Source organism: Xiphophorus couchianus, chromosome 15, assembly GCF_001444195.1.
Source record: "Xiphophorus couchianus chromosome 15, X_couchianus-1.0, whole genome shotgun sequence".
Lineage (NCBI taxonomy): Eukaryota > Metazoa > Chordata > Actinopteri > Cyprinodontiformes > Poeciliidae > Xiphophorus > Xiphophorus couchianus.
In genome coordinates this window covers 11214995-11239213 of record NC_040242.1, presented here as the reverse complement: position 1 = coordinate 11239213, position 24219 = coordinate 11214995, and the positions used below count along the sequence as shown (strand labels likewise).

Below are 24219 nucleotides of genomic sequence, written 5' to 3'. Positions count from 1 at the left end.
CTGAATGAAAAACATGTTTTAACCAAAAATTCACCAGGCACAGACATACATCCACAGTTTTTGTTAAAGTTTCATAAGTTTTATATTGAAAGAAACTGATTTGAGGGGGAAAAAACATGTTTTAACCGATTTTATTAATTTTCTTTGTAACTAATTGTGAATTTGGTCTTTAAAATACCAAAATTTTCTCTTAACTTTAGATTTTAGTCTGTCTGATGTTATTTTTAAATATTAAATGATTCATAATTTGATGAGTTACTCAGTACTTGAATAGACCTTTTACCAAATACTTTTTTACCTCCTTGAGTAATTTCTTTGATGACTACTTTTTACTTTTAATTGAGTAAAAAAAAAAAAAAAACTGAAGTAGTGCTACTCTTGCTTTTGTACAGTTTTGGGCACTCTACCCACCTCTGCTGACAGGACAGACAAAGAGAGTGAATCAGAAAATCTTTGAAGATCACCATTGTAACTTTGGAGAAACCACAGAGGTCTTGCAGCACAGGTTTATAATCTATCAAAGGAACATGTTTATTGTGCACTTCATAAATCTGACTTTCATGGAAAAGTGGAAAGAAAAAGACCAATTTTTTAATGAAAGTTGTACGTCCTGTATATAATTTGCAATGAGTCAGAGGAAAAACAGCAAACCTACTTAAATGCTCTGATCAGATGAGATTAATATTGAACATTTTGGTTGGTATGCAAAATACAATGTGTGGCAAAGAACTCTGTACTTTCCTTTGGACACACCATTGCCCCTGGTGAAGCATGGTGGTGCCAGCATCATTGTGTGGGACTTCATTTCTTCAACATGGCCAAAGTTGACAAAGTGAAGGGAAATTCTTGAAAAGCTGTAAAAAATTTCAGACTGCCGATAGATGTTCTACTTGTGCCAGAACAATAACCCATATCGAAAGAGCTACATTTCTTATTCATGAGTAAGAAAGCCTACTCAAAGTCTAGTCTTAAATCCAATGTAAAATTACTGTTAAAGCCTAAAATTGCTGTTTATATATGTTTTCTGTGCGATCTGACTGATTTGCCTTGAAGAATTGTCAGATTTTCCCAAAGGCTTGCAGCTGTAAGGTTGCTGACAGCTTTGCCTCAAATGGTAAGGATGCAAATTCATGATACACTTTTCAGATTTTTATTTATTTTTAAAATTATTTTTTCTTTTACACAATTACGCATTGTGTAGTAAATTAATAAATACATTTGTTTATAGTTGTGACATAAATCCATCTATCCATAAGCAGGTTTATCTTGTTTTTATTATTATTGTTGTTGTTGTTGTTGTTGTTATTATTATTATTTATTTTAAAGATAATGTTGTCCTAAAATTATACTTCACTGTCTTCCTAAGTGGGACAATGTTAGCTGGAATATACAAACTCCAGTTCAAAAGAAGGAGTGGCCAGTTGTTATTAGTAGACTCATCTGTATAGGAGAGGGATCAAGTCAATAGCTCAGCTAGGATCGCAGGCAGGATAATTTGTTCCCTGTTGTTTGACAAGATGAGTAAGAATTAGCTTTTATTCGGTTAATAACTTAACAGTGCACTTGATCATATGTTTGGCGGCTTTTATGTAAATGTCCTTTGAAAAATTAGTGTTTTACCATATATGAAACTTCTCTGGGTGTGGGTTGATTTTAACATTGCAAAACAGAATCACTAAATGAAATCCAGACTCTGGATGACTCATGAGATTTATAGGGTTGATCTCATGCTGTGGTAAACCACAGGAAAAAGGCTCCATGTTTGGCAATATAGTTATATTAAAGTCATCCATTTTTTTGTCGTCCTATTTTGAAAGAAAAAAAAAACTGAGAATGTAAGTCACCCAGCCTGTGTATAGCAGTGAACTTGCTGGCTTTGTGAATTTACAGTACCTGAGAGCTGCTGTGTAATTTTCCACCAACGTTAGTGCTTATTTATCTCAGAGCTTTTACGCCTTCATCTTTGTTCAGGTAAGATGCTCTTATCACTTAGGACATTCACAGCTCTATCGGTCAGTCTGTCTGAGGACCCTAATTGGGTATTGCCTGTGAACACAGACCATATTGCTATGCAAAATCAGGGTGCTAAACTTCCAGCTTCCTTGTGACTGTCAGTGACAAGTTCTCAGAGAGCAATATGCTTCCTAGAAGCAATTCTGCAAATACAAACAGGTAAAAAAGCTTACAATTTTACAAATATTAAGTAAAGACACACAGTTTTGTCTTGATTCATTTTTAATTTGGGTGATCAGCTTTAGGCTACAGAAATAAAACAAAACTGTTAAAAGGAATCAGTGTTTGTGTACAGTCAGGACTGCACTTCAGACACCAGAGATGCGTAGGGATTAATGGCCATTTCCAGTCAGCAGCTGCCTCAGGATCCAAAAACATGTTCACACCTTCCAAAGACTTGGCAAACTAACAGTTTGATCTGGCCCACATGCATTTGTTCTACAGACAGGCTGGTAGATCAACCTCAAAGGTTTGCAGAGATATGTGAAAATGTCAACTCCCTTATGGGCCTTTCCTTTCAGTGTGGTCTTTGTGTATTTAAGAGGTATTTTAGTTTTACTGCAAGAATGGTCAGATTCTTGTGGTAGCCCATTTATCTACTCCAATGTTTTTGAAAATGTCTGACCATTTTAAAAAAACAAAAACTTTTGTTTTTGAGGGGCTGGGGGCATCTTCCATGATTTCTTTATTTGTTTAGTTGATTCAGATGAAGCCCTTTGGTATTTGAACTTTACACATGACATTGCAACTTAAATTTTTGTTGCTAAAGTTCATTCATAAATAGATGTTTCATCATTCTCATTATAAAGTACATGTTAGACATCAAATCTTTTTCCACATTCTCGTTGCAGCATTGCTTTATTTCATACATGGTACAAATTAGCCATTGGTTAATGTGAATGGTGAAGATCAAGCAATGGTCTTACTTAGCATGTGTAGGGTTGTAGTTGGAATGGTTTGACTGGTTTTAATGAGATGTGAGTCATGATTTATTGGAAATGTATAGAATTCAAAGATTTTATACTGGTTTTATCAATTCAGTTTATTAAATTATATTTGACCTCAACCTGCACTGGCACTACCAGTGGAAATTAGAATGTTTTTTTTTTCCCTACAATGTTTCCTTTAGAAAATGTCAATCAAATGTACGTTGTCTCTGTGTAAAATAAGGAAAAAAGGTTGAAATTAAGCTGCAAAAAATTAAATTGTGCAAATATGGGCTGATAGTGAACACCAGGTGCAAGAGAGACAGTGTGACCAGGAGCTATCAAGGACAAACAACATTTTATCAGAATAAGGGAATGAATATTCTGGCTGGTCTATGTCCATAATTGGACATTCCATTGGTTTTAAGTAATGTATATTAAACTGTAATTGTCATCCACTTTTCCTGTGATCCTACTGCTTTTTATTTTAGTTTGCTTTAAAACGAAGTAAATGTGTAAATAATGCAATGTGAATGTGTCTGCCTATCAGGTTAAAGCCTCGTCACTGTTTACTTGTTAGAAAAAAACGGATCTTCCGTCAGGTCTAAACGGAAGTAGGTACGTGGCTGCTTCAGCTGACAGTCTACAATGATGGCGACAGAGGTTCAGAGCGGCGACCTCGACAGCGCTACGACCAGCCGGCTCGAAGTTTCCATCGACGGCCTCACCCTCAGCCCAGACCCCGAGGGCGAGCAGAACCAGGTAGAAGAACCGAATCTCGCTCCTACTCAACCTGGGACAGAAACACCGGCGGACGAAGAGGGCGACGATGGAGAGTCAGGCAAACCTGCGATAGAGAGGAAATGGGGCTTTCCTTTACTGGAGCTTTACGGACTGGCCCTTAAATTTTTTAAAGGTATGTTAAATTCTTAAGATGTAAACAATTCTGGCGCTGTTATGCAGGAAAAAATTTTTAAAGAGCGTGATGTATTGTGTGCTCGGTTTTCTCCTGACTGTGGTTAGCATTTTGCTACCTCTAGCTGCTAACTGTCAGTCGCCTATTAGCTCTCTAGCTAATCAGTAGCTAACGACATGTTAGCTGACCGTTGAGGCGTAAAACAAGAGCGAGGCTCTTGAGGTTTTGGTCTGCGGTTGTGTGTGATGTAAACCCGCCGTGTTTTCGGGATTTAGGTTATTTAGTTGGAGTGATATAGATCTTGTCATGTTGTCTGAAACAGTTCGCCACTCTGAAATGAATGTGGCAGCTTACAGCGACTTGTTTGGGGGGTTTTAACACGCCCAGTCTTTTTTACTGCAGCTCTATAGAACGTTTATGGGCGCATTTTAATGAAGTCAAAGAGTTACAAATGAGGATAGATGCACGCCTTGTTGTTTTTAACCGAATTTATCTAAATGTTGGACAGTGTAATTGTGATTGTTTTCTTCCCAACTACATTCTTAACATTGTTGCCAATTATAAGGCTCTGCTAACTCTACAGAATAGCATGCTCTTGAAATGTTTCCGCCTCTTTTAATTCCAAGTCCTTCACTTATATTTTAAACCCATGCCAAAATAAGAGATGCTTCAAAGCGTGAGCAACTCCAGCACTGGCCATGTGGGTTGTTTTTCTTAGCACAGAAGACTACTGATGACTGTGCAAACAGATAAGTGGCCTGGTTACCACTCTGCACAAAGAAAATCTCTGCTTTGTATTTTCTCCCCAGTTTGTCAGTTTGGGTTAGTTCTACTTGCTTAAATATCACACAGTACATAAATCTGCCTCTTGATCTAGATCTAGCACTAGTTGGCCAGTGCCATTATAAATCTGCTGGTCCCTGTCTACATGTTCTACTCTTCACTTAAAAACTATATATTGCAGTTGTAATATTTATTAAGTCTTAAGCATCGCCTTTCTGACCACCTTTTTTCTCAAAGCAGCCCTGCTTAGTTTATACAGATTGTCATGGTGATCTCCTGGCTTAGTCATGTAATTGTTACTAATTTTCTGCATAGATGATCATATTGATTTGAAATTGCAGTTTCTTCTGTGTCCTCTTTGTACAGTATCACATGTTTGTTGCAATATTCAGAGGCTTTCCTTGAGCATAGTTTAGCTTTAAGGATATGCTAACTAAATTCTTCCACTTTTTCCTGATCAGATAAAGATGGCAAGGCCTTCCACCCTACATATGAGGAGAAGCTTCGGCTTGTGGCCCTTCACAAACAGGTGTTGCTGGGGCCTTATAATCCTGATGCATCCCCAGAAGTTGGCTTCTTTGACGTCCTGGGAAACGATCGAAGGTAACCGCAGAATACGACTTTACTTTCATGTGAATTATGTAGTCTTTATATTTGTTTTTGTGTTGTTATGAAAACTCAACATATTGACTCAGAGAGGGTGGTTTAGGTCAAATATCAGTTTATGACCCCTATTATTAAGAGCTAAATTCAATCAGAACATTTTATGAGTTTGATGAATTTCTTGTACTGCACTAGATTATTTAAGGTTCTAACTAGCAGGTAATTATCATGGCTGTTTGTTCATGATTTAATAGTGCTGTTTACCTTCCATGTTACTTTCTGTGCAGGAAGGAGTGGGCCTCCCTAGGTAATATGGAGAAAGAAGAGGCCATGGTGGAGTTTGTCAAGCTTCTGAATAAGTGCTGTAACCTCTTTGCTCCTTACGTCATATCGCACAGAATTGAAAGGGAGGAGCAGGAGCGGAAAAGGTAAAGTATACAAGTTTGCTGCAGTGCCTAAGTATTAATTTGACAAAAATTTCATCTACGTGCATGACACACAATTCAGTTAAGGATTTTATATTAATACAATAACTAAAAGTACCTGAAGTGCCAATTTTGTGCCTAAAATTGCTTTTAATTTTCAGTCATGCATGTTTGAGCCCATGTTCTCTGTTTTTGCCCATGTTTAGGAAAGAAGAGGAGGAGCGACTGAGGCAAGAAGAGGAGGAGAGGGAGCGGCAAAGGCAGGAGGAGGAGAGACGGAGGCTTGAGGAGGAGGAAAGGTTGAGAAGAGAGGAAGAGGAGAGGAGACAGGCAGAGGAGGAGAGGCTACGGATCGAGCAGCAGAAGTATGTGTCACTGTGAGGTGTTTATAGAGTTCTAATGGAAAACTGACCTCTAGATTTCACTATTATCAGACATTTACAGGCAAACCTGTTATTGCCTATCCTGACTTTCAAAGCTTTCCTCTGTTATTTCAACCAGACAACAGATAATGGCGGCACTGAACGCCCAGACAGCAGTGCAGTTCCAACAGTATGCGGCGCAGCAGTACCCCAACAACCCAGAGCAACAGATGAGCCTTATCCGCCAGCTTCAGGAGCAGCACTATCAGCAGTACATGCAGCAGCTCTACCAGGTCCAGCTGGCTCAGCAGCAGGTAACAACAACAAGAGAGACTGCAGCTTGCTCTGGACTTGAAAAGTATGCATGCCCTTTGAACCTGTTCACAATGAAAAGGTTTTATTGTATTTTATTGGAGATTTATGGGATATACCAACACAAAGAAGCAGAAGGAAAACATGGGTTTTTATAACTCTTGTAAAAAAAAATATTTAAAAAAATCTGCAACTCTGTGTATTTTATTTGTTTTCATGCAGACAACCTTTGCAATAACACCAACCTGAACACACGATTTCCACGGTCAAACATGGTGGCAGCATGATGCTGCTAGGACGTTTTCCTCAGCAAAGCTAGTCAGAGTTTATGGGAAGATGGATGTAGCTGAAAACGGCACATTTTTACATCAAAGCATAGTCATGTGCAGGCATGCCGCAATCAGCAGTTAATCGCATGAGAAATTAAAACAAGCTTGATAATTTCCTTCTGATAGTCAATATTTCTTTGAAGGACTATATTGCTCACAAAGACTTCATAATGCCTTATTTTATTGTTTTTGGTTGTTTGTAGTTTCTGTTTCCTTTTTATTGGTTTTGGTTGTTGTATTTTATTTTGGATATTTAAAATATTTTCCAGTTCCAGCGTGGCGTATTCTGCGTGATGGTTAATTTTCGCCGTTCTTTTGTTTTAGGCGGCCTTACAGAAGCAACAGCAGCAGAATGATTCGTTGATGCACAGCTCCTTGGATGCTAACAGCTTTAACAGCGGCGATGTGACCTCCGCCTCAGGAGCTGGGACGTTATGTGCTGCTTCACCACTTTATAGTGAGGAAGCTCCTACGGTCAATGGAGGCCAGTCGGACTCTTATTCGGAGAGCATGGACAGGGAGCCGGAGCCAGAGCCGGCAGAGGAGGTCTCAGAGAACGGGCCTTTATTAGGTTTGTTGGCTGTAACTTTTTTTTTTCCTCTTGTTGGGGAAAGAAAACACATGCAGGATTTGAACTCATAAAGAAAGATCCACATTTTCCTTTTAGTGCAGCTAATGGCAGAAGGAAATGGCACTCTGTGCTTGCTTATGTGACCGTGAGGGCAGGGAGGATAAGTGCTGGACCAAGTGATACATGATATGTTTAGGTATCCTCTGGCCACAAGTCCTAGTCACAAAGGAAAAAGAAGTCATCCAGGAAATGTGCAAGGCATTGATTTTATTCCAAAACACAAACCGGGACAACTGGTGTCCCAGTAAGAGATAATGTGGAGGACAAAATGTCAGAGGGATAGCTGTGTAAGCAAAACCCCACCACTTCTGCTTATCATTCACACACACGTGCCCTTTATGAACAAATTATTCATCAGACTGTTGGTCATTCAGTTTCTATCAGCTGGAATAATTGCTAATGGGGAATGTAATATTTATTTTAAGTGTAGAGATAGAGCTGCATGATGTATCTTAAAAATAAAATCCCAGATGTGTGTGTGTGTATATATATATATATATAATATATATATGTATGTATGTGTGTATATATATATATATATATATATATATATGATTATTACTTTTTGTTCTTAAAAAGGAATTACAAATGACAAAAATATCCTATTTCAATCATTCCCTCTGTGAGTTGACCTGAATTAAAGGTTGAAATAAATAGAAGCTATAAAACATGCTTGTGAATAAAGATAGTTTTCCTTGGGTGGGTTATCATTACTCTGAACTATGGAAATCCAAGGATTACACTGATGGAAAAAAAATCCAGATTTTCCACAAATTAAATCTTTAAAACCAGAAAATTTGATTAATCGATGTATCACAGCCTTATGCAGGTTTGGGCTCCTAGTTTGGTAGCAGATCCCTTCAACAGATCACAAATTGCTTCTTCTCCCTCAATCACAGCAGACTCCCCACCAGTCATCGCTGCACCATCGATGTGGACGCGACCGCAGATCAAGGACTTCAAGGAGAAGATCCGCCAGGATCCCGACAGTGTGATTACAGTGGGGCGTGGCGAGGTTGTGACGGTGCGCGTCCCCACCCACGAGGAAGGATCTTACCTGTTCTGGGAGTTTGCAACAGACTATTATGACATTGGCTTTGGGGTGTTCTTCGAGTGGACAGACGCTGCCTCTGCTTCAGTCAGTGTGCACGTGTCGGAGTCCAGCGACGAAGAAGAAGACGATGAAGGTAAGTGATCTCATTCAGTTAGTTTGCATTTGTTAAGCCTTGAACTTCCTGCGCTCAATAACACTGAGTAAAAATATCTTTAGTATTGCTAAAAATGGAGAAAAAATTTGGAAAGAACAGACCAAAAATACATAATGTTAAGCGGATTATCAAAGGAACAGTTTTGAAGTTTTGAAACCATAACTTTGCAAAATCTTGATAGCTTAAACTGGACTTAATTAAACAATTTCTCTATTATTTAATTCTCCGGTCTAAACTTTCCCGTTGTCCTTTTGTCCTCAGGTGATCCTCCCACTGAGGAGGAGAAGGCGAAGAAGGAGGCAGGGAAGCCTCACGTGGATGAGATTGTGCCGGTTTACCGGCGGGACTGTCATGAGGAAGTGTACGCCGGCAGCCACCAGTACCCCGGCCGTGGAGTGTACCTGCTAAAGTTTGACAACTCCTATTCCCTTTGGCGCTCCAAGAGTGTTTACTACAGAGTCTACTACACCAGATAAGCCTGACTAAAGACACAGGGAGAGTGTTTGTTCATATTTTGTGTGTGTAGGTGGAGATGTATGTAAAAGGCAGGCTGTATCTGTGTACGAAGGACTAATTGAACCGTTATGGAGGAAAAAAACCACCAGAGGGAGGCAGAGAGACACATCTGGAGCCCTTAAACTGGAGATTTCACTGATGTATTCTGTATGTGCAGGCCTGAAACAAGTTCCAACCATGCTACACATCTTGTTTGAGCCTTTTTGGGGAGAAAAAGGAGTGTGCATTCCTGTTGTAAATTCACTAACTGACCTTGCTGCACTAGCATACACAAAGCTGTAGGAGTGTCCTCTAAATTTGTGTTTTACCACTTTCCCCCTCCGCCACCCTGGACTCCTCCTCCTCCTGCTGACCACACCGGCCCAGGACTTCCCAGTGTGGCCTTGTGTGACTGACGCCCATAAAAACGAATGGAAACTCGGCATGTCCAACACTGTGAGCCGACTTTTCCTGTTTGTCGGAAATAGTGGTCATGTAACCCCCTCAGCCCCCTTTGAGAACACAGATGATTCTGGAACTCCAGCGATACTGCGAAATGTGCTTCATAACACTATGCCTTTTCCAGAGATCCTCTGGTTCGCTTAAACACCACATTAAAAACATTAGTGTACACAAACATAGTCATTGTTTTTGTTGTGAAACCACAATGTGTTCTGTTCCATGATCACTAAGCTTAAGTAAAGTCCAGGGAGGATCGTTTAGCTAAGGCAGAGGAGTTTTCAGATTACTGCTTCCTGTAAATTTTGTTATCTTCATGACTTGATTCTGTATGACAGGCAGAATGCAGCACCAGTACATTTTCTTTAATGAAGACTGCTGGCCTAATTTATGAAGGACAAGTGATAAAACGGTATGTTCATCTGAAGGGTCAGCCTCTTTGGCTTGTGAATAAATTCATCTAAATACAAGGTGCAGAAAAACTTTAAAATCCAGTTACTTCTAAATGCAGTTTTTCATTTTCAGGCAGCTGTTTCCTCTCCTTTTCCACAATGGTTCTGACTAAGCTAAAACACAAATCCCTTAAAAATCACTTTAAATGAGATGGTGTCAATATTACTTGAGAGAGTTGTGTTTGACTCCATTGTAGGTAATCTATAACCCGAGCAACAATCCATGTTCCTTCAGGTCACGGCATTCTGTTACATCTGCGCAGAAATCGGTGTTGCATAAATGCTGTTTCTTTTCTACTCTTCCTGGTGTGGATTGCCTCACATCTGCACCGATTTTCATCTCTGGTGTTTGGAATAAAAGTGAGATGACTGGCTTGTGCTCTGCATTCAAATTCATCTCCATTTATGCATCCACATGTTTTTGTGTCTGCTGGATGAATTGTGCTCTCAACATTTGTTTAAACTTGTGGTTTGTTAAATGGCTTAAGGAAAAGGGTTCTTTCTTTTGTGGCTTTGTCACTGTGCATTGTGTGTGTATTTATCCAAAGGCGAATAAGGGTCTGTTCACGAGTTTCCAGTAATTTAATACGCCTGGCTCTAATGCAGTTAGTGATTTGTGGATCAAATTGTCACTACATATGGCTCAGTCAACGCCAGTCCTGTACCTACAGATGCGTTTCTGTTAAGTTTCTTATTTCTAACCAGTTTGGTTTTATTTGGTCAAGCCTTGTCTGTAAATAATTCAATGAATGGGTTTATGTGTGGGGGTTTTAGACTTGGAGGAAGGCGATGGTTTTGGAAATCAATGCACTGTATTATAAGGTGAATGAGAGTTTCATTTTGCCCAATGACTTGTTAAAAGGACAAAGGTATAAGACTATTAGTATGACAGAGAAGCTCATCTTCTTTACTTCAAAGTTTTTTGTTTTCTTTTGTTTTTTGAATTCATAAGTTGCAAAATCATTTTGGGCATATATTTAATCTTGATTAAACTTCATCTTCTGACCCTTGTCTTTGCCTATTTTTACATACACACATTTACCTGCGATGTGGTCTTAGATCTGGTTTTTCTGTTGAAATGTAAGGATTTTTATTGCTATTCCGTATGCAAAATATGAATAGGGTTTTTTTTTTACCCTCACAAAGTTGTGTAATAAAAATGCCAATTGTTTAATTTTGCTTCAGGGTTCAACGAATGTAAAAATTGCTACTTTTTCCAGCCTCAAATTTTGAGTCAGTCCTTAATGAGTAAAGAGAGGAAAAAAGGACATGAAAGAAATTAAAGGAAAAACATAAAGGGACAGGGTGAAAGAAAAAATACATAATATATTTTTTCCTTTGATATAAAAAAATGGAAGAAGCAAGGAATAAAAGACAAAGGTGAACAAATAAGGAGACTAGGAAGGAAGGCCTCAAAACAAGAATGCACATGAGGGAAAGAAAAGAATGATAAGACAAAAGTGTGGGAGGAAAAAATTGAGAAGTAAGAAACTATGTACACTAGCAATAAGGAAAAGAAGGAACAACATACTGAAGAAGAATTGAGGGAAGAATAATGGAGGAATAAAGATAATGGGACAGGAAATAATTAAAAATACATTACTGTATTTTCTTTTTTTCCTGAATTATGCAGACTTGGAAATTGCAGGATTCCGGGCAATTCCAGGCTCTTCCAATAAAATGCGTCGGAACCCCGATTACTAAACTATTGAATGCTTTTCTAATCTCACAGCTGCACCTCCTACCCAATAACAAGGACATATTTGCCATTATTTTCAAAACAGTTCCCAAGTGAAAAAACAAAAACTTCAGTTCCAGAACATGCATGTGTTAAACCAAACAAAGGAAGCAATGACGGGAATGCAAGGACACAAGTAATAACCTTGCAGCGAGTGAATAGTATCAGACCGGTTCCTTTTCCCACCGGTAGTGAGTCATCTCCATTCTGTTTTTCTGTCAAACCCATTTTCTTTGGATTGAAGGAGAAACACGGATCTTAATCATGCCTAGCAAGATCATCAATCTTGTCTTTGCTGTTTTTCTAAATGAATCACATTGGGTGTCACACATTCAAAACACTCTTAACAGTAGGTGTATCATTGTATTCACTAATAGTGAATGAGTTGGTAAGCTATTGCCACTTTGTACATTCTTGTTGGGAAGGAAAGAAGGAAGAAGTTTCCAGTTTGCCGAGTAATGACAAAATACTTGCCTGTGTCACATGCAGGCGGCTCAATATAAATGCTATGTTCTCTTGCAGACACCAGGGGGCGCAACTGCTATCACATAGGTCTACTGAATTTGTTGCTTCTTATATTATTTTCACAGAAAAGTTGAATTGCATGCCCAGGAGGAGTAAATGATTGCTCCTCGTGCAACCATTAAAAAAAAAAACTCATCTCCTTTTAAGTGTTTTATTTGAAAAAGTTAATATCTAATGGTGGACAAAGCAGAGTCGGGATGCATTACAGAGAAATGTTCAAATAATTTTTCCAGGGTTTATTTTCAAAGCTATGAGAAAACAGTTCAAATGTTATTGTGGAGGCAGCCTCAACTCAGTCTGTTTCAGTGTGTTCTTGTTTTGTACTACAGGACAAAACAATTTTAACCTCAGCATAGTACATAAGTCCCATTAGTTTTTTTTCTCTTTTTGTTCCAGTACAGTCCACGGATTTATAAATTCATGCAATACAACCAAGTGTCACATCCTGAACTATATAGGTACTCCATCCCTTTATTATAAATGTTCTTTTTTAAATTGAAGGAGCAGCACTTTTTTTATTGTTGAGAGTCAACTACAATGGTGCTAAAAGCCATGGTGATATAAACTATGTAAAAGAAAATAGCAATGTGATATAAAACAAAAGACAATTTAAACAAAAAAAGAAAATGAAGCATGCTATGTCCATCCCTGATCAATTCCAAACATAGTCTGCAGTGCACAAATGTGGGGAAATGCAACTTAAGTGCTACAAAAGAAACCCATGAATTATAAATGGTTTAGATAACGATGACAAACAAAACATTCATTAAATTGTATCCATTAAAATGCTTCTGTTTGGAACAACTCATTATGACACTGGCAATGTACAAAGAAACTAAACATGAACTTAAAGGCACATGCTTGTTTTGCAAAAGGAAAGTTTATTTCTGTAGCACCATTCATCGTTTACTAGTTGAAAGTGCTTTACAAGAACACAGTAAATGTTATAAAAACATAAAAAATATGGAATAGCTGTGATAAGGAAATAGTGAAGTCTTGTTCAGAACCTGTAAATGTACAAACTGTTAAATATAAATACAAAAATAAACGTAAATCAGAGGCTTGATTATAATAACTCTATTATTACGGTGATGTTCTTTTACTCTGGCTTTTTAGATGGAAATTCAAATAGAACATAAACATGATATGAAAATTAGTAGATTGATGTAGCCTGCCATGAATAAACAGAAACAGATATTATATAAGTTTTAAAAATGGTCATAGTTGCATTTCAACACCAACATTGGCTTTTCCTACTGGGTTCCATGTAAGCCCACATTTTACCCATCCTTCCCCCGCTGCTGTCCCTCCGTGCTCCGTTATGGAGAAAATCCGCTCCAGCTTTTCCGTAAAGCCGCTGACTCAGAAGGAGGGCAGGTAAACTGAATCCTCTCCAGTTCCTACAGGTGGTTGTAGTATTCTCCGGGTTTTGGTACAGACTTCTTTCCCGACTTTTTCCCCTTGCTGTGTTTTTTTTTTTCTCCTGCAGCTTGCTCTGTGTCTGGTTGAATTTGAATAGGTTTGAGAGGCAACGTCTCCGGTGTACAGCAGCAGGACAAAGTACCACGGTTTGAAAACAATAAATATGGCGGGATTGAGGGATTCCATAGCCTTGGGAATATTACTTTTTGCTGTAATGTAGTTTTATACTACATTACTTTGTTTAGAAGCGGAGTTTTTTTTTTTCATGTGCAGTTTTCGTTCCCCGCTGAGGTTATTGGTATGATTTAAATATGCCCTTTCATCAGAGGACTATTGAACCGCGCCGTGTGAGTCGGCTATCGGCGAGGGACGGCTGGAAACCGAGGGAAGGAAGCGGGAGACGCAAACTCCGAAGACCTGTTTTATTCTCGTCTCTGGATGAGGTTGGCTGTCACACGCTGACCAGCTTAATCCAGCAACTCTCGGACCTTTCCCGACATGCCAGCGACATCTTCCTGGGCATCGAAATGGAGGCAGGGATGGTGTTCAGGAGGTCCTGCAGGATTCAGGGGCGCCTGCACAATCTGCAGAATGAGGTCCTCAAGTTGGATCCAAAGAAAGTTAAGATCCGTAAGTTCTGCCTCTTCATTGTAAACATTACACCCAACGCGCGGTGAATTGCAGTAGGCTTTATTGTTGTGCTTAAGTTGTTGCTGAAAGTTGATCGTAGTTATCTGGACAACTGGCAGCTATCAGACAGGTGTCTATATTCTCTTACATTCTTTTACTGTCTGTTCAAGTCCAAGGTGACTCACATTATGTCTATTGACGCAACCAGGGACTATTGACCTGTGTCCTCTGAACACATTGCTGTCTCTGTCCTCCTTCAAACATATGTTAATAGAGGGCATAGAGTCCTTTCAAAAGTGATGGATCTCCTCTCGTCTTATTGACCATCTGTTTGTAGAGCTTTATTGGAGAACAAGATCACAGAAAGCCTCGCAGATAACCTTTCCTCTGCTTCTTCATGCAGTTTCAAAGATGTAAACAAAGTTGGTCAGCAGAGGGATAAATGGAAAATCAATTTCCTGACTCCAGGAGTTTAATTTGTTTTGCTTGTCATTGTAAAGCTGCTACTTGTCCCGCACAGTGGTTGTATATTAACTCAGACACTGACTCATGGTTTGGTGCCTGAACTGGCTATGGAGTGCCAAAAGTGCCACAGTATAAATAAAAAAAAACCCCTATATATTACAATAAAAAGAAATAAAATATGTGCATAAATGTATCAGTGACTTGGACTAGTTATTATTTCATTATTTGGATCAAGATTTCAAGTCGTGTTTTAATTGTATTGTTTATCAGCTGATATTTTAAAATACATTTTTATAAAAATATATAAAGTTAACATTGAATTCATTGAGTAATGAAATTACTGGCTATTTATTCACACGCCTGCCTATTAATTTAATAAAATTCTGTAAACTCAAAAACATACTTGTGGTGCTAGAATATCTATGGAGTGTCAAAAGTGCAAGGATCATTTAGATTTGTTAATGTAAAATATAGAAAAAATACACATGTGCTTACTTGTTTAAAATTATGTAAAGATTATGTAAAATTATTTTAGTATTTAATTTTTTATGGTTATTGTTCAACAGTGAGCCATGAGATGTTTTGCTATGGCTTATCAAATAGACTTTTGTATCTGATTGGTTAACAAGGAGAGTGATTCCAGCACAGACCAGTTATACCACAGGTGTCAAACTCCAGTCCTGGAGGGCCACTGCCCTGAAACCGTTAGATGTGCCTTTGCTACATACACCACACCTGAATAGAATAATTAGGTTATTAGCAAGGCTCTGGAGAACTTATCTACACAAGAAGGAGGTAATTAAGCCATTTCATTCTAGAAACTGCAGGATAGTGGCCCTTGAGGACTGGAATTTGACACCCCTGAGTTATACTGATCAGATTAGAGCTATTTAATGCAGGCAACAATTATCAACTAAAAATTTTAATACAATTAAAAATGAGCAAAAAGGAGAATTATATTATTAAATGTATTTGTTTTAGATTTTTGTTTAATAATAAGTTCTATCTTATTCATCTGTGTCACTTTCAGCACTCCATAAAAAGAAACATTAGGAAGTTCTGATATAGATCTGAAGTAAAAGTCACTTTGTGTCTGTGCCTTTAACTTAACCCTTTCTTGTCCTCTAATGTTCATGAACACGATAATTATGGAATTATATTACCTCCTGATTTCCAGCACAGCTCTTTTGCTCATCTAATTTGCCTCTAAAGAATGTTACAGAGTAGTGTTCAGACGTCCAGCCCAGATTCTACTAAGCACCATTGAAAGATGGCGGTTTCGGTTCTGACTCACAGGCTTTTGTTTCCCCTTTTTTCTCCGTCCTTGTGACAGTAGTTGGTTCATCCTGTCTTGGGTCCGACTGTGAGTCACTGTCAGAGAGTCAAAAGAGAGTCTGGTTGTGGGAATTTAAGCTGAGCTGACAGATCCCAGACTTACAGTAAGTGAGAGTGTTGTATGAGCAGGGAGATGCATAAAAACATGGGAGTGAAGCAGGCGTGTTCAAGGAGTACTCAAAAAAACCCACACACCATGACTTCTTCGTCTCTAATGCACAACCCTTGTTTCTTCCCATTGAAACTCCTGTATGCTTTTTCATTGCAGCTGAAGACGAGGTGAGGGAGAGCAGGCAGGAATGCGGTGTGTTACGTTGCGAGACTCTCAGTTGCCAGCTCACACATGGCCCCAAGCGCAGCCCTGAGTGTACAGAAGCTCTGACTTCCAATTTATTACAGCGCAGACCTGTCAGCTTTACTTTAAATCTTTCCACACATAAAGGTGAAAAACACCACCTGCCTTCTGAAGGGCCTTGCAGTGTTACTCCAGAAAGTGAGTGCTAAATTTGAATATGTCAGATCAGCTGGCGGCGTTCTGAATGAAAGTTGCTGTTAGCGTCGTGTGACTTCAGAGAGCAGAGGCAGGTTGTGGCATTGCCAAACTTATTCTATTACATGTTTTCAAAGCTGGATTTGTAGTTCTTTCTATCTTTAATACCTAATCCTATGTTGTCTTTTGCTGGCCTGCGGTGTTGAATTTGTTGTATTACTTAATATACCCTTAAAGTTTGCATGTAAATATTTACCATTGACAAGTTCCTGTGGAGGTTTTACCTTAGTTCAGAGGTGGATCATATTACGGGTGAGGGGCCCCTTCATGCTGGAAGACCACTATTGAGTGAAGGGAGGGCCAGACATAGTAAATGTGTGCACATTGACTTAAAGTAATCAAGGTTGGACTGAATAGGTCAAACGGGGCATCTACTTTTGTGTATTTTGCAACCATTACTCCATTTCTGCTGAAGCAGATGCCATCAGGGCAAAGTTCAGAGGTCGTCCTGTGGAACTTTAGCAGGGGAACACCTGACACGCACAGAGTGAAGAGTTAAACAAAGCTGAATGGCCCAGCTTGGATTTCTGCTTTGGGCCAAAATAGCCGAGTCATCTGTATTTGGATAAACAGTGTTTCCTGCTGCACCCATATGTGTGAAATGAGGCGACCATTTTGTTTAGACTAAACAGTAGCTTGAAATCTCTCAGTTGAAATCAGAGAATAGAGGAAATTAAAAATCACTGTCTTAAAAAAAAGTGCTCATCAAAGACACTTAAAGCTGCAATCACAGCAAAAGGTGACTATAATGTATTGACTGACAGAAATGCCTTCCACACTTTTTATATTTTCACTATATATTTTCATTTAAAAATAATTAAAAAGTATGGATATCTCCTCCCACGACAGCACCAACTTTATGACGGTCAATCATATAAAATTTATTAAAGTCTGTAGTTGTAACTTCACACATGTATGACATTCTACGAGTTCAAGGGGGTGTGAATACTTCTGCCAGGCACTGTATGTATGTGAGCGCTGTTTTTAACTATACGTTTTACTCCCAGTCCTTCGGCCAAATATAGCCCTGTGTTGAACTGGGAGTGTTTTATTTTTAATGAATCTAGGTCAAACTGGTGAAGGTTAATTGGAGTTGGGTGAGTCTCAGGGCTTCCCTGTCAGACGTCTTGATGCCCACCAGCTGGATGTTGGAGACACACGCACAGACACACACACACACACACACATTGACACACAGAGTAAAAAGGAGACTTGTTTCCAGCTGACCCACTAACGCCAGTAGTCCATCTTGTCTTTCCCTCACACTCTTCCACACCGAGCATTCCTCCTCTATCCCTCAGATAATTATAGGCACATGTCTTTGCCCTATCTTTCATCTGCTCCATGCTGTCATGTTGAGGGTGTGCTGCAATGCTAAAGTGTTCCTCTAAGACCCCTTGTGTGTCTGTGGGACCATACAGAAGTGTCTGTTGATGGACAGTTGTTACTTGGGGTGGGACTACTCCGGTTGAGTTGAAAAACTCACTTGACTGAGATCCAAGTCTGTTTTCCTTGCAAAGCACTTTCATGCCTGGATAAACTAATTACTGTTTTGTTTTTATTTCTTTTCCGGTTTGCCACCCAACGATGTTCATGCTAGCCGCATTTATTCCTGCTTCACTTCTCGTTGCTCACTATTCACTCTGTCTCACCCCGGTTCCCTGCCTTTCATTGATGGGAGAGCAGTCATTACGCTGACAGAATCCACAAGTCAGTTCCCACAGAACTCGCTCCAGAGAGAGGAGCCTGGCCTGGTTCTGGAGGTCGACCTGCTCCCACGGGGAACAAAAGATTCAGGTCCAGTTGTACAGACGGAGAGGGATCAGTGAGAGGGAAGAAACATGGGGAAAATTACTGAGAAAGACCTGCAGCTTTAGGAGAATTGATAGGGAGCTGATTCTGATGGTGATTGTATGACAGAGTTCCAGGATTTTCCAGGTACAGATGTATGGAAAAAGACAAAATGAGTATGGAAATATGTCAAATCTTTTTTTTTTGTTCCTTCTATCCAGTCTTCTTTGTATTCTTTTACCTTTCCCCCCTCCTTTTTCTTTCTTTCCTACTCTTGTCCTTCTGCCCTCCCTTCTTTTCTTTTATTTGTTTTGTCCTTTTTCTTTTCTCAGTTTCTTGTTTTTGTTTTTTCTTTTATGTGTGCGTCCTCCCTCCCTTGTGTCTTTCTTTAATCTCTTTCTCATGTCCTTTCTTCCATTAACTATCCAATCACCCTTCCCCTCCAGGTTGCTTCTGGATCTCTGTCCTTTCTTGTGTGATACCTTCATTCCTTCGTTGTACTTCCTTTCTTTCCATCATCCTGTTATCTTTAGCTTTGTCATTGTTTCCGTCCTCTAATTTTTCCTACTGTACATCCTTCCTTACACTCTGTGGTTTCTGCAGGTTTCATTTTTACATCCTCAACAATGTAGAAATACTTGATGAACTTTATGATGACCTTTTAGACTTTTGGTGTTCTTGTGTGTGTGTGTGTGTGTGTGTGTGAAGTTCACAGCTGCCCTCTCTCACGGTTCTGTTCAGACCTCCCTGAATTTGGATACAGTCCTGTTCAATGCTCAGAGGAGTCCAGGAATTCTGGGATAACACACTTGTTTGTCATCATCCATGGTGCTCCCACAACAGTGGCCTTGTCTAATTCTATTCAATAAAAACCTTCCAATAATTTTGTGAGCCCAAAATAAAATGACAGTGTCTGTTCACGCTGACGTGACTGGGTGTAAAACTAGATCTGAGCTGCATTGTAAACTTTGCATTGTTCACTTTGCAAAGTGCATATGTGTTTTTTTTTTTGTTGTTTTATTATATATATCCACATTTGCTTAAGTATGTTCCCACATTTAGAGAAGCCACATGTGGGACTGGTCTGCTAGCTCCTCGGTAGTTGAGGTTGCTGTGGGGTAATAAGCAGCCAATAAGGAGACGGTTTAATCCCCACTGCGGTGATGGTTTTCAGAAAGAGGACGAACCGAGAGTCCCCTGGGATGCTGGATCTCACTTGTTTTGATGTTTTTCTAAAAATCTCAGCTTCATTTGGATGTTTTTCAAAAAATCTCAGCTTCCACATGTTCATCATTTTGCACACGTTAGATTCTACTGTTTTATACAAGATTTAGAAATGCACTCACAGTTTATCGCACTTCTTTTACAACTGAGAGCCAAGCAGGTTTTTAAAAAAAAAGATACGGCTTCACTAAATTTGGAGTCAAACATTGTTATATCTTCTATAAGTCAAAGTAAGATTTTAGTTGGGCTCACCGGCAGATTGTTCTGTCATTACAGTGGTACCAAATAGATGAATTTTATTCTAAATTTATTTTTCTAATTTTCTTTTTTTTCTCACTGCAAAAGGTTTTATTTAGAGTGCAGTGGAAGAGTTCCAGTTTGAGGTCACGCTGCAGATTTTTACACAGCTATTGTTACGGAGGAAAAGTATCACACACGACCAGATGTTTGGGACGAAATACACTTCCTCGAAAGACAAACGGGAGCGGAGCTGCCAGCAAATCTCTGGTGAAAACTCTTTATGACAGATGAGCCTGGATGATATTTTTTCCCCCCTCAACTCCCACAGGACAAATTCAAGGCAAGACATATTGTCCAAGAGACTGGAATGGTGCAGTAAATATAATTCTAAAGAGACGATAGATTCTTTTTAAAAAAATGTTCAGTTTTTGCATGGCTCTGTCTACAGATGTCACATAATGAATCATTGTGTTCTTTTCTATCAGCTTCTTTCACTCTGTTCTGTCATCCTTTCTCTCTCTTTTCTTTCATATGGTTTCCACAGCGTTCCTCTGTCATCTCAACCATTTTAGCACTTTGATGTCATGCTGACCACAACAAAGACGAGCCTTCTGCTTCCCTTCATCTTCTGCTTTCTTTGTCTCTTTCATAATCAATTTAAATTTTCACTCTGTGACTTCATCTTTATTTTACAAAAAAATATCCTTCCCCATATTTTTTCTTGTTTTTCATCTTAATCCTTCTTATTGTGTTTGATGTCCAGAGCTGTTCAACCAGCATGCCACTGCAGTCCCAATCATATCAGAAGAAGTATGCGCGACCTATTTTTCTGCTTGTGTGAAAATGATTAAAGTGACTCACACACACACAGATGCTTTACTCTGCGTTGCACACAACTTGCGGGATTTCTACATGCTCTTCCACTAAAAAGTCATGAAACGCTGCACGATAGAAGATTTCAATGGTCCAAATTATCTAAAATATCTTGACCCGTAACCAGTTTCCGAATAAACAAATGAATTAGATTGTTTTGTTTTTCTGTTGCTATGGTTGTTTATATCACAGATGGTGTCATCACTTGGATATGTCAGTGTGTAAGATAATCATATATGTTGGGCTGTATGCAGTTTGTAGTTTTCACATCGTCACTTGCTTTTAATTGACACAGAAAAGACAGTCATTATTCCTACTGAAGGTAAAATAATCGAACATGTTCATTATTAATATCTTGAAAAGATATTGTTGTTTCAGGATTTCTATATACAGTAGGCTTAAGTAAAAATCTAAATTTCAACACCCGCTGAACATAGTAGCCTCATGTGAGCTAATTGTTCAGAATAATTGATCTTTCTGCCTCTCTGCTCTTTATAAAGTAGCACTAACAAGTTGATATTAGCTAGTTAATTAGTTGGGCTGCAGTCTTGCTGACTCTGGTCTTAAAATAACTGGCTCGATAAAGAGCAGTGTGTTTTATTGCTGCTGCTAGAACAGCATGGCTGTTTGTGCTTTGTGGCTGGAAGTTTTTCCAAACAGATTAACTTTTCTCTCTTTTTCATTTTAAGCGAAGGAAGAGTGTGGTTGCAACAGGTGTGGGAGGGGCAACAAAGCAACACTCTATTCTAAATACAATCTAAGGTCAGAACTCCTCTCTGGCACTTTCTCTGAGCTCCACTGAATTGTTTTTTTAGGAATGGAAAATGTTGCTGGTTTTATAAGCCTTTATATCAGTAATCATGCCTATTTCAAGTTTATGCCTAAAAATACAGAAAACAGCAAAATAACCACATTAAAAATGATATTTGGACAACTATACTTTAAGACTAAACTTGGTTGATATTTTGGCATTTTTGTTTTAGATTTGCATGATTGTGCTGGGATTGAGGAGGATTTTTTGGGGGTTGGGAAGTGGCAGCTTACAGGAGCCTTAAATCATTAATGAATATTGTCTGTTGTTGCAGACTCAATAGCGTTCACATGTGGATTTTGTTTTCATTTGTGTGTAATTATGCAATTTATAGTTTGACTTGTCTGTCTGCCTTGATATAGGATGTTTATCCTGTGACCAGGAAGAGATGAAGGGATATGGAGTTCAACACCAGCTTGTTTTTTTTTTATCTCAGATTGCTGCAAAAGTAGAAAGGTGTCACTGTTTTAAGTTTAGGGGTGGCTATTAGGTTTTTGTTGTTCAAGTGTCACCAGAGTGGTTTGATTTACAGACTGCGCATTAAGTACTAATTCATATGCATGTAAAAATTGTAATCTTTGTGTAAGTACATGTTAGGGTTAACCTTTAGTGGCTTTTCCATTGATCCTACAATACAATACCATCCACTGTGTACAGCCTATCCTAAATCTCCTTCATACAAATAATCATCTAAGGGGAAATCCCCAAGTTTGGGTTCCAAAACAAAGCCGGAGGTCCACATAAACCCATGGTTATGTTTTACATTTGCAGAGTTTTTGTACGTTTGATTGCAGAAGAAGAATCAGGCAATCTTAACAGCTTTAATTTTAACAACATAAATGGTTCACTACATACTCTGTGGAGTATTATAACCTAACAGTGGTGAGTACAGGAGGGAGACAGGATGGCAGACAAACATGGCATACAGTACATGATGACAAACGGCAGCAGATGGTGGCTCATATAATAGGAGCTTTAAGGCAATTGTTGTCCTGCATTTGCACTTTGCTGCACTCGTTTCTATATTAACTTTATGGTAAATAAACAAGGGTTTTTATTTTGATAGAAATCAGACTTACACAGCCATTCATTGTGACTGAGAGACTATACTGGATCCATCTTTGTTAAGGACGTTAAAATATATTTTGTGTAATTATATCAGCACTGGTGGAATAAAGTCTATAGTGCAAACCTGGGACCTTCTACTGTTTTGGATAAAAAATTTGAATTTTAAATTCAGATACAGACAGATGAGAAGTTGGGGTGGAGCCTCTTTCGGTTATATTTGGATTGGCAGAGAAGTCATTGCAAACAGCTGTTGGCTGAGTGTTTTCAGACATAAATTTAGTCCTCTAAACATCGGTGACCTCGCATAACTTGAACTTCCTCAGCTGAATAAACAAGACGGGCTAATACGAGGGTCGCTGAGTTGTTTTGTTCTTTCACAAGAGGCCATTTTTACACTTCAGTTTTCGTTATTTGTACTTTGTACAATCCAGCGCTTACATTGAGCAATGTCACTGTTTAATGGACTAGCTTTATTTTAGTTTAGGCTAGATCCAGAGTTCTGTGACAGAAAAGTCCCACCTCTAGGTCTGTAAGAACTTTTTCATCAGCTGTCACCAGAGTGAGGAGATGATGGGGGTGTGAATTAGGGTGTTGACAGTGTTGAGGTGAGCTCTGTTTACTGTTGCATCAAGAGCTTTGTAAGGAGAGAAATCCCTTCAGGATGAGAAAGTACCACATAAAACAATTCACGCTACAACTGCTTATTTTTATTTTTTTTTAACATGGTAAGACTTTTCCCACTTTAATGACAAAAATAAGTTATTACACCCATGATTCAGCTCTCTTGAAAAAAAAGCTTATTTCCTGTCTGCTACCACCCTGTATGTCTGTATGTTAGTCAGACCAGCAGTAAAATACACTGTTCTCAATTCTTACTGAAGGGTTTATCGTCATCATATGTCATAGTATAAATACCACACCCTTTACTGTAGTTTATTGAGTGATTGCAGTTTTTTCCCTTTGAAATGTTTGTTTGACATTGGCTTGGTCTTCTTGAGATTGAAATTCTGTAATATGATCTATTTTTTTGCACAGAAAAACAAACAAGTATTCATTCCGGATGATAAATATAACTGTGTAATTATAAAACAGACTAGGGTTGTGCAATGTTAGGAAAAGAACACATATTTGTGTAATGACATTATAGATTGACTCAAAAACTTTTGGAACGAAGAACCTCACAACTTAAATACATCTTGTAACTGTAACATATGTAAGAAACAGTGAGCGAAAAATCCAAGTAGATCACGGAGTTAGCGTTGATGCTAGTTAGGTGTCTTATTGTCTTTATGCTGGAGACAACGTAAAAAACGTGGAAAGTTCATTCAGCTGGCCAAATATATTTTTGATGAAAGCAATTTCAATGCATGCCACCTGAGATATTCTACAAAAAATAGCATCAAAGTAGTCTATTGGCTCAGTTTATTTGCAGAGTATACAGTGCTGATTCACATCAAATGTCATCTCAAGTCACTTTAAGAAGATCCAGTTTATATCAGAAAAATTAACTTAACATTCCAATACATACATAAATTCCAGTCTGGTCCTTGTAAAACACTGAAGAAGCTCAGTTTATTTTCCAATTGGTGAAAGGTTTTCTATCTAAAGAAATTTAGCTGATTTCTTCGAGTTA

General features: G+C 38.7%; 2 protein-coding genes across 5 annotated transcripts in view; both read left to right on the top strand.

Annotated features, from left to right (window-relative positions):
• The first annotated feature begins 3537 nt into the window (after nt 1-3537).
• Nucleotides 3538-10920, top strand: acbd3 (acyl-Coenzyme A binding domain containing 3). 2 transcript variants are annotated; one of them, XM_028040430.1, is made up of 8 exons: nt 3538-3855; nt 5100-5241; nt 5529-5669; nt 5873-6031; nt 6168-6342; nt 6994-7240; nt 8203-8487; nt 8770-10920. In XM_028040430.1, the coding sequence occupies exons 1-8, from the start codon at nt 3588-3590 to the stop codon at nt 8982-8984; spliced, it is 1632 nt and encodes a 543-aa protein (XP_027896231.1). In that variant the 5' UTR covers nt 3538-3587; the 3' UTR covers nt 8985-10920. The 2 variants fall into 2 exon arrangements, with proteins under 2 accessions (XP_027896231.1, XP_027896230.1); XM_028040429.1 differs by having other exon boundaries at nt 3539-3855; nt 8200-8487.
• Nucleotides 10921-13131: 2211 nt separating this feature from the next.
• The window catches only part of nhsl1b (NHS-like 1b), a 98545-nt gene continuing 87457 nt past the window's right edge, over nt 13132-24219 (top strand). The window contains exons 1-2 of one of the 3 annotated variants that reach the window (XM_028040671.1): nt 13139-13745; nt 13926-14229. In XM_028040671.1, the coding sequence (XP_027896472.1) occupies nt 14127-14229 (103 nt within the window). In that variant the 5' untranslated portion in view covers nt 13139-13745; nt 13926-14126. Of the gene's footprint in view, nt 14230-24219 lie in introns of all 3 variants that reach the window. The other 2 variants (XM_028040670.1, XM_028040666.1) reach the window with 2 other exon arrangements.

Coding starts and splice junctions, on each gene's coding strand:
- acbd3 (XM_028040429.1), top strand. CDS start 3,588: ATGATGGCGACAGAGGTTCAGAGCGGCGACCTCGACAGCGCTACGACC. Junction 5,242..5,528: donor GTCCTGGGAAACGATCGAAG/GTAACCGCAGAA, acceptor CTTTCTGTGCAG/GAAGGAGTGGGCCTCCCTAG. Junction 8,488..8,769: donor CGAAGAAGAAGACGATGAAG/GTAAGTGATCTC, acceptor TTTTGTCCTCAG/GTGATCCTCCCACTGAGGAG.